The sequence below is a fragment of the Trichechus manatus genome, unplaced genomic scaffold (genome assembly GCF_000243295.1).
Source record: "Trichechus manatus latirostris isolate Lorelei unplaced genomic scaffold, TriManLat1.0 scaffold00164, whole genome shotgun sequence".
Classification (NCBI taxonomy): Eukaryota; Metazoa; Chordata; class Mammalia; order Sirenia; family Trichechidae; genus Trichechus; species Trichechus manatus.
The window spans coordinates 2326229-2337128 of NW_004444100.1; the positions used below are offsets into that span (position 1 = coordinate 2326229).

Sequence of the window (10900 nt, forward strand, 5' to 3'; positions counted from 1 at the left end):
AAAGATGAGTAGAAAGTAGTGAATGCACACAAAACAATTTCATGAAAATGAATGTTAATTAAAGATCAGGGCTCACTTTGTGCAATGTAAAGTGTTCATTAGTTAGTTTTGTTTTTTTCTTTAGAGTTGCTTGAATATAAAATAAAGGAGAATGTTTCTGTTCTGGAAACAATACAACTTCCCAGTTCTTCCTGAGTCAGGTGTTTAAACAATGTACCTTCTTTCATCATTTTCCTGTAGGTAATCCTTAGGAGATCAAGATCTCTATCTTCAAACGTAAAAAAACAAAGACACCCACACAAGAAAAACTTTTTAATGTCAGTGGATAAACAGTTCCTGCTTTCCCCATAGTTCAAAGGGTGGTGTCCCCAAACCATTAGGAGGAGGAAGTTAAAATATGTTAAATACTGGGACCAGCTCGCCCTGGTCAGCCGAGTGGTGTGACTTCCCAGTCAACATGAAGGCTCTCCTTATTCTGGGGCTTCTCTTCCTTTCTGCCTCTGTCCAGGGCAAGATCTTTGAAAGGTGCGAGTTTGCCAGAACTTTGAAACGAAATGGAATGGGTGGCTACCACGGAATCCGCCTGGCAGACTGTAAGTCCACTCTCCTTCATACTTCTGCGTGTTTGCCCGGGAGAGAAAGAGATACTAGGAGAGGATGAGTATTAGGAAGGGGCTCTGAGTGAATGCACTTTTTAAAGTTTCACTGGCGTTTGTATACTTACAATGGTTAAAAACACTAATTTTTTCCTTTAAAATCAGAGATACCAGATTCAGGAATAATGGTAAGGAAGGGCAAAATTCCTACCGTTCTAAGTACAATAGGACCTGTTGTACTCTTCTAGTTCCACTGAATTTGCCAGTTGCCTCAGACTCAATGGCACAAGTAGGCTGACTGAAAGATACATTTGAGGACCTAGAATATCTCTGTCAGTTCCTCCTTACTTTACTCCTGAGAGCCTAGAGTGATGCAGTATGTTTTTAAAAATTCCCGTCACAACATAAGATCTTTAACAGTAACGTTTAGCATGAAACTCAGCATGAAATAATGTTTTTTTAAATTCTTACTCATCTGGTTGATTAACTATTTTTCATTTTCTTCCACACAGTTCAAGATGTGCCCTGAGTAAAAGTTACTTTGTATCTTAGTCCATATTTGCCAATATCATCACTGTACTTTTCAGATTGAATTCAAACATTTCCCCTCAGTAAATATTTTTGAATAAAGAAGTAAATGAATGAACTGATAGATAAAATATTTCTTCCTATTCTATAACTCTTGATTTGCAGAGTATGACTTTATATTCAAATACCCTTTTAAGGATTTTAAGAAAATTTTAATCTCTCAGAAAATCTTTATTTTCTCTAATCAAAAGCATTTTTCCATCAGTCTAGGGACCCCTGGATGCTGCAAGTGATTAATGCACTCAGCTGCTAATTGAAAGGTTAGAGGTTTGAGTCTACCCAGAGGTGCCTTAGAAAAAAGGTCTGGCTATCTACTTCTGGAAAAAATCATCCATTGAAAACCCCATGGAGCACAGTTCTACTCTGATACACATGGGGGCACCATGAGTTGAAGTCGACTGGAAGGCAACTGGTATTGGTTTATGTATCTCCTATGAATTTAAAAAACCCACTCAGCATTCTAGGCTGAATGTTGCCTGAGGAACAGGGGAAGGGTAAAAGCAATGGAAGAAACCCCTACTTTAATATTTTTTAAAGTATGTTAGCTTGTTTCATTAGTATTAAAAAGTTATTTGCGTTGTAAAAAGGACTCTCTTAGGGGCCCTTTAACACTAAAATGTTAAAATATTTAGCAAATTGAATATATCTTTATACTTACAATATAGGTAATTTGGTGTTGCTTGCTTATTACCTTTCAGGGGTGTGTTTGGCCCGATGGGAGAGTAGTTACAACACCAAAGCTACAAACTACAATCCTGGAAGCAAAAGCACTGATTACGGGATTTTTCAGATCAATAGCCGCTACTGGTGTAATGATGGCAAAACCCCAGGAGCAGTTAATGCCTGTGGCATATCTTGCAATGGTAAGACAAGATAGTGTATAAGTGATGGCAGAGGATCCATCTGGTTATACTTACTAGAGATTCAGTGCAAATAAAAAAGCCTTGAAGGGTTCATCAGAGACCTAGAAGAACTCTATCTCAAGTTCTAGATACTCCTAATAAGTTATTTTATGGATTTGTTTATTTGGGGTGAAACAAATATTGTCTTGAGCTCATATAAAAATAAAAATAACATATGGAATCTTTAGTGCAGAAAATAATGAATAAGTATTGCAAAGTTAATATTATTGAGTTTTTAAATGTTAAATCCCTAATAGAAAAGATTAGTCTTAGAATATTCTTCTTTTAAAATCCAGTTAATGTAATTTAAAGAATATTTTGTATTATATAATAACCTGTGGTCACTGAATAAACATTAGAAAATACTGAGAAACAAAATCACCCACAATTTTACCTCTCAGAAATTTATAACCATTATTAACTTTTTGGCATATACTTTTCAAGACTATATCATGTAATGAATGTGAAGCAGTATCTCATGCACACGTTTACCCACGTACAAACACGAAAGCAATGTATGTTTCTACAAAAATGAAATTGCATTCTATATACTGCTTTACAACTTGCTTTTTATTATTTAAAATTATTTCCATGACAACAAATACAAATCTGTATTATCATTTTTAAAGGATGTATAGAATTCCATTACATGAATATTCCACAATTTATTGATCCAACTCCTGCTGAAAACACTTGTTTCCACTTTTCCCTTTCGTAAATTACTATGAGAAGCCTTGTGCATATATCTTTCAGCTCATTTCCTAGAAGTGGAATTGCTAAATAAAAAATTACTAGGCAATTTTTTTTTTTACATTGCCTAGTACAACCACCACATGTACTTGGAAGAAGTGCAGCCAGAACGCTCCTTAGAAGCAAGGATGGCGAGACTTAGTTTCCCATACTTTGGACATGTTATCAGAAGGGACCAGTCCCTGTAGAAGGACATCATGCTTGGTAAAGTAGAGGGTCAGCAAAAAAGAGGAAGACCCTCAACGAGATGGATTGACATCATGGCTCCAACAATGGGCTCAAACATAGCAATGATTGTGAGGATGGCGCAGGACTGGGCAGTGTTTCGTTCTGTTGTACATAGGGTTGCTATGAGTCGGAATCAACTTGAGGGCACCTAACAACAATAACAAGTACAAACAGGACCTAAGATGATATTAGTTACTAATTTCAACAACTTTCATAAATGATAAACAAAATGCTTTGTTTCGTGCCAAATGAGATGGAATGAAGAGAAAATTCTCCTCCTATTCACAGACATATGGACTCTTGGAAAATAACGGTCTAGTATTCCTTCCTCAGCCTAATAGAGTAAAGCTGGGTAAACCTAAACTTATAATGAGATTTCTGTGAAAGCTGTTTTCATTCCTCGCTGCCTCTTTTTCAGTTTTGCTGCAAGATGATATCACTCAAGCTATAGCTTGCGCGAAGAGGGTTGTCCGCGATCCACAAGGCATTAGAGCATGGTATGTTTTCAAGCGTTAAAGGGGTAAATTATTGTACCCTACTATTGATTTGTGCAGAGAGCAGGCTTTCAAAGGCCAAAGTACACTACTGAGAACTAAAAGTTGCGTCTTTAGGTTTATGGTGAACAATATATTAACTCTATTCTTGAAGAAACAATCTACCTTAACTGATTCAGAATCTTACTCTCTGCCTCATCAATTTATTTTAGGGGGTTTCTAGAGTTTTTAAGATTCTCCACACTGTGCATGCTTGTCATATCTTGAAATAATTTTTAGAACAAAGAAATGTATAATGTATTTTGTAGCTCCTGATGTGGAATGCACATTACTCAGCATTTGTATTCTGCATTCTGATGTTCTAGTGAGGGCTTTGGGAAGGAGTGGAGTGCTTTGTATATCTCCATTTAATAAGTAATAATACTGACTATCTATAGCCTATAGTTTATTTATTGGTAAATACTTTGTTCCCCCAAAAGATTTGAAGTAGGTATATACAACAAAGATACTTTAACCTTTACACGGTTTGTTTGACCTTTCTCTATAGGGTGGCATGGAAGAAGCATTGTGAGAACCAAGATCTCACTCAATACATTCAAGGTTGTGGAGTTTAACTGTGGAGTTTTCATTCTTCAACTCACTTTTGCCTCTTTTTCGTATTAAGGGAGTAGTAAATAATTGAAAGGTCATACTACCATTCTTTCCCCTTCAATCACAGAATTTTTTACAGAAGCAGGAACAAAATATCACCTTTCTTCTAAGGCTTAATGATTAATAACGTGTGTACTATTTGATATTACGTCTACAACATTTTTCAGTTTGCTTAAAAGAACTAATGCTGGTGGAAATGAATCTAAAGTCTTGGTTAACAAATACATCTCCAATATATTCAGTTCATAATCAAAGAAATAGCCCAGACTTAATCTTGACTAATACAGTTACTCCATAATATTAGATAAAAATGTAATAAAAGACTATCTCAGAATAAATTGATCTCAGGCCGAATCCCAACTGTGTAGGCATACGATGCCTTCAACTGTTCAGTCATCTTCAAAAGCAGTAAAGATGGTCACTCTTTATTGGGCAATATAAAATTTAAAAAGATGCAGAATGCCAAATGGCTGAAGTGCTGATTGCCTGAATTAAGAATTTTGTTTTCACGAAGTGTGTGACCTTTGGTTGAAATTTTTTTCTTAGAAAAAGCTGCTTTTATGCAGCTTTACAAATAGACTCGCAATTTACATTTCCATCTCTTTTAGTCCTTTAAAAACTCTCTCATGCATCTTGTTAATCATGAAGGAACATAAAGAAAGATTAGAAAAGTGATTGCTATTCTTTAGTTTTATTAATGTAAATTCATGCATCAAGACTAAATCCAGAAGGCAGATGAGTTTTGCAAGTATTGAAATAATTGCTAATTAACTACAGGTATGAAATTATGCACATTGTAAAAAAAAATGCAAACATGGTCATTAAAGGCTTTGTAACTCATACCTTGTCTGTCTTTGTTTAAGACATCTAGAGTCTCTGAAGAAAAAAAACTGAAAAAAATGATTTGGCACTCAATATATTTCCTGTATCCTTACTTGCACCCAAGCAGCTGGATATTGCTGCAGAAAAATACACAAGCATCCTGACAGTTCTCATTTTAAATTCACACCTACAAATCTCAAATGAACACTCAAACCTGCCTGGCTGTCTTCGTCATTTCTCTGCAATCCTTCTGTGTTGATGTCCCCACTCTCTAAAATAAATATTACTATTTTACTTCTTCTCCTCTTTCTTCAAAATCCCATACCCTCCCCCCAGTCCTCTGCTTCCCCGAGCCCCTGCTTGCCTTGTATTATACTGAGAGAATAGATGTCTTCTTCACCCTACTCAGGCTCTGATACCTCTCATTGGGTTGCCACCCACACACACCTGGACCCCTCCTTACTGTGTCACTGCTCTGACACACCATGCTGAACCACTCTTCTGATAGGAAGGAGGGCAGAAATTTTTTTTACCCTTTTGTTCACTCCCACCTGGCTGGCACAAGCAGTCTGCCATCTGCTACTAACTTAAAGGTTGGCAGTTCAAACTCACCCAGTGTTTTTGAGGAAGAAAAACCTGGTGAGCTGATTTTGTAAAGATTACAGCCAAGAAAACCCTATGGAGCAGTTCTGCTTTGTAAGAGATGGAATTGCCGTGAGTCGGGCTCTGAGGAGCTAACAACAACATATCCCAAACACTTAGAATCAACCCTAAACCCGTTGCCGTCTAGTCGATTCGAACTCATAGTGACCCTATAGGACAGGGCAGAACTGCTCCATAGGGTTTCCAAGGAGCAGCTGGTGGATTTGAACTGCCATCCTTTTGAATTGCAGCCATAGTTCTTAAACACTACACCACCAGGGCTCCAACACTTAGAATAGTGCTTTGAATATGGTACATGCTCAATAAATACTGGTTGATTGAATCTCGTCGATTCTTTAGTATATTCCTCTATGTTGATCCTTACAAAACTTTTCATATTCTTCAAGCCCATGTCATTCCATTACAACAGCTTCTGGTATTCCAAGAGTCAGCCTAAAGCCTATGAGAATGTAGTGCATAAAGCATCCATGGTGGGTGAGGAGCAGAGGGCCCCAACACAGGTACAGCTTTAGGCTCTGGGACTATCTTGATATGAATAAACTCAGGAAGCTGGGGCAGGATTCTCTGAGGTGTACGAAGTATGGGTCAAGGTAGGGGATAGAGATATGAAGAGTGACAGTTAAGAAACAAAGGTGAGACGTAACCAAGAAGAACCAGGCTGACTAAGGAAACAGCAGAAGTTGGCTGAAAATGGAAAGCAATGTTTGTTGGAGAGTTTGTTTGGTGTTCTTGATAATATCTGTTGTCTTAATACAATCAAATTTCCAAACCAAATTTCTACTCTCATTCTGAGAACATAATAAAAATCAGTATTAGTGCCTGATCATTGTCAAAAGAAACTCAACTTCTGTGTTGCTTAGTTTCACCCCAGGATATTATTTGAAATTCAGGGTGATAGTCTAGGCAATAACTGAGCTCTTCATGTGGCACTAATTATAACTAAGCCCTGAGCATGTTTCTTACACTTCAATTTAGCGGAATCATTTTTAAAATATTTTTTATAAGTCAGTAAAGGGAATTACTAAAAATTGTAATCACTTGAAGCTGTAGTCATTAACAGAGATGATATTTGATATTTTTCAAAATCATTTTAAATGCATGTCTATCATGCAAGTTATCTTTTAAAATTGCTTTTAATTTTTATTTTTAATAACATTATAAATTCTCCATGTTTATAGAGTCGAATAGCTCTACAAGGCTTGTTACAAAAAATGTACCCCCCATCTCTCCCTCTTCAGATGCAACCACTTTCTACTCCTTTAGCTTATTTATATTTAGCTCTTTTTATATTTACCTCCATGACTTTAAATATTAGGCTTATATTGCTCCTTCTTGATTTTTCCATTTTAGGATACTGACTTCCCACTATGGAAGTTAAGAATTAAGCTCTAGCCACGCTTCCCATCCCCACTACACATGCACTGTTCCCCAAAACCCATCCTTCCAACGTAATTATATAATTTTTTTTGGTTGGATCAATACTCAGGGTTTACCTAGTTGTAAATATAGTTCCTTTCTTTTCTTACACAAGATTTTGTTTTCCCCAAAGTTAATAGCTGCATAATTTTAAATTTTGCCTAGCTTTCTGTGTATCTGTCATTAATTCAACTCCCAAACTCTAAGTCTAATATTTAAGTCTCCTCTCAATTCTTCAGATACAGCTGGAATTTTATCAATTTCATTTTCCTGAAGCAGTATCACCCAAAGATTTCTGACCAGAGCTAATCTAGACTGGTTGCCGGGTTTACCTACTACATAGCTGTCATCCTAGGCTCACTCTTTCAGTGTCGTCTTGAGATTCTCTTCTTCTCTCTCCATGTTTGATAATTATTGTGCTTCCTGTATTTCAAGATTTCCTCCTTTTTGGCTTATTCCCTCATTTTGGTGGATTACATCTCCAGGCCCTTCTGAGGAAGGGTGAATGAGAGGTTTTATTTTAATTTTTATTTTTTGAGTCTTAGCATGTCTAAAATTGTCTTTATTCTATTCATACGCTTGATTGATAGTTGCCTGTAAGTATAGCCAACTTAGTACACAATACTTAGTTGGAGGTAATGTTCCGTCAGAATTTTGAAGGTAATACCTCATTGCTCCCTAGATTCAAATGTTGCTGTTCCTATTAAGCAATCTGAAGCCATTACGATTCCTGAATTTTTATGACCTAGAAGTTTGTGAAATCTTCTCTTTATCCTCATGTTCTGAAAGTTCACAATGATGTGCCTTAATGTAGGTCTGTTTTCATCCTTGTACTGGTACTTGGTGGGATCTTTCAGTTTGGAAACATATCCTTTAGTTCTGGAAAACTTTCTTGAATCATTTATTGATGATTTGCTTCCTTCCATTTTCTTTGTTTTCTCTTTCTGGAACTTCTAGACTGGTCCTCTGATGTTCTTATCTTTCCTGTCCTATTTTCCATTTCTTTGTCTTTTGTTCTAGTATCTGGGAGATTTCTTCAATTTAAGCTTCTAATATTTTTATTAAGGTTTTCGTTTCTGCTACCATATTTTTAATTTCTAACAGCTCTTTTTTGTTTTCTGGATGTTCCTTTTTTCCTGTTTTTGTGTCATATTTGTGACATCCTATTTTATCCGAGTAGTAATAATAGTTTTAATTTGTGTTGTTTTGGTTTTCTTCTCTATGTTTCCTCTAATTTGCCATTTCTATTTGTTTCTTTTTGGATTACCTCTTTCATATTAGAGGTTTTCCTCATATGTCTGGTAATCTTTGATCACCTACTTAATATAGGAGTGGGCAACTAAAAGTTAATTTGAAGTGCCCAGTGTCTAACTGGATTTGAACACTGTACTTCACTGTAGGATGATCAAGCTAGGTTGGGTTAGTTTCATTGGAAAGCCTTAGATCCCTCCTCTTAGGCTGGTCAGATTCCCCAGAGAAGCCTCTCCCTATACCCTATGAGAAAACAAAGGCCTACTTGCCAGCATTTTAAATAGCTAAGTGAGGGACGAGGGTCTCAGCAGGTGGTAGGCACATGTTTGGTTAACCTACCCGTTTTCTGGATGGTATCCTCCTTCAGCTCTGTCTGGTGTTCCTTAGTGCAAAGATCCTATTTTATACTTTGGAGTAGATAAGGTGCAATTGCTTGACTGTATGGATCTTGGGGTGGGGTGGGGGTGGGGGGTTGTTGTGCTGCAGTGTAAATTGACTTGGTTATTAGCTCTGCCTGCTCAGTTCTCAGGTCTGTCCTTTACCGCTTGCCATTTGCGTACCAGATTTCAAATTTTGGTTGCTGCTTTCTCTCCCATTTTCCCCATTCTAATGGGATTATGCCTTTTGTAAAAATCATTTACTTGTTTTAGAGGAATTTGGGGAAGAAGCAAAAGATGTGTGTTCAATCCATTATCTTTCCCCAAAAGATCCAAATGTGTTTTATACATTTGTTTATTTTATTTTATGAAATTTTATTTTACCTTAAAAATACTTAAGGTAACATTTTAAGCAAAAAATAAAATCCACTGAGAAACAAGGAGGAAGAAAAAAAAAAGGAAAACCGGAGAATAATTATTAAAAAAAAAAAATCGGGGGTCCAGGGATCACATTCTGAAAGCATGATTAGAAAAAAGTGAAACTCAAGAAAGGGTACAGAGAACAAAAAACTATATTGTGTGTGGAGGACCTTGTAGGACAGTGGTTTAACAGATCTGACTGATTTCAATTACCTTTTGAAGAATAGCCTCAAGTCTTCTTGACGTCTCTGTTTTTCATTAATTCATCTATTCAACAGACATTGATTATAAGTCACAGCAAATGATCACCAGAAGCTGAGGCTACTAAACTGAATGTTGCTGTTCTTGTTAGGTGCCGTCGACTCAGTTCCGACTCATAGCAACCCTATGTACAACAGAACAAAACATTGCCTAGTCTTGCATCATCCTCACAATCATTGTTATGCTCGAGCCCATTGTTGCAGCCACGTGTTAATCCATCTCTTTGACGGTCTTCTTCTCTTTTGCTGAGCCTCTACTTTACTAACCATGATGTCTTTCTCCAGGGATTGATGCCTCCTGACAACATGTCCAAAGTATGTGAAAGGTAGTCTCACCATCCTTGCTTCTAAGGAGCATTCTGGTTATACTTCTTCCGAGACAGATTTGTTTGCTCTTTTGGCAGTCCATGGTATATTCAATATTCTTCACCAACACCACAATTCAAAGGCGTCAATTCTTCGGTCTTTCTTATTCATCATCCAGCTTTCGCATGCATACGAGGCAACTGAAAACACCATAACTTGGTTCAGGCACACCTTAGTCTTCAAGGTGACATCTTTGCTTTTTAACACTTTAAAGAGGTCTTCTGCAGCAGACTTGCCCCATGCAATGCATCTTTTGATTTCTTGACTGTTGCTTCCCTGGGTGTTGATTGTGGATCCAAGTAAAATGAAATCCTTGACAACTTCAACCTTTTCTTCATTTATCATGACGTTGCTTATTGGTCCAGTTGTGAGAACTTTTGTTTTCTTTATGTTGAGATGTAATCCAAACTGAAGGCTGTGGTCTTTGATCTTCATCAGTAGGTGCTTCAAGTTCTCTTCACTTTCAGCGAGCAAGGTTGTGTCCTCTGCATGTCGCAGGTTGTTAATGAGTCTTCCTCCAATCCTGATGCCACGTTCTTCTTCATATAGTCCAGCTTCTCTGATTATTTGCTCAGCATACAGACTGAATAGGTATGGTGTAAGGGTACAATCCTGATGTACACCTTTCCTGACTTTAAACCACGCAGTATCTTCTTTTTCTGTTCGAATGACTGCCTCTTGGTCTACGTACAGGTTCCTCATGAACACAATTAAGTGTTCTGGAATTCCCATTCTTCCCAATGTTATCCATAATTTGTTATGATCCACACAGTCAAATGCCTTTGCATAGTCAATAAAACACAGGTAAACATCTTTCTGGTATTCTCTGCTTTTAGTCAGGATCCATCTGACATTAGCTATGATATCCCTGGTTCCACATCTTCTTCTGAATCCAGCTTGAATTTCTGGCAGCTCCCTGCCAATATACTGCTGCAGCTGTTTTTGAACGATCTTCCGTAAAATTTTACTTGCGTGTGATATTAATGATATCGTTTGATAATTTCCACATTTGGTTGGATTAGTTATTGCCCTCATGGAGTTTTTAAATAATTAAAATATAACATGATAAATGTTACAATCCCTCAGGCACTACGGGAACATAGAGGAGAGAGCGAC

At 37.0% G+C, this 10900-nt stretch overlaps 1 protein-coding gene across 1 annotated transcript; it reads left to right on the forward strand.

Moving 5' to 3' along the window:
* Nucleotides 1-411: 411 nt before the first annotated feature.
* On the forward strand, nt 412-5049 carry LYZ (lysozyme). The gene is made up of 4 exons (XM_004386432.2): nt 412-593; nt 1883-2047; nt 3483-3561; nt 4106-5049. Exons 1-4 carry the CDS (start codon nt 458-460, stop codon nt 4170-4172), a joined length of 447 nt encoding a protein of 148 aa, XP_004386489.1. The 5' UTR covers nt 412-457; the 3' UTR covers nt 4173-5049.
* Nucleotides 5050-10900: the final 5851 nt, after the last annotated feature.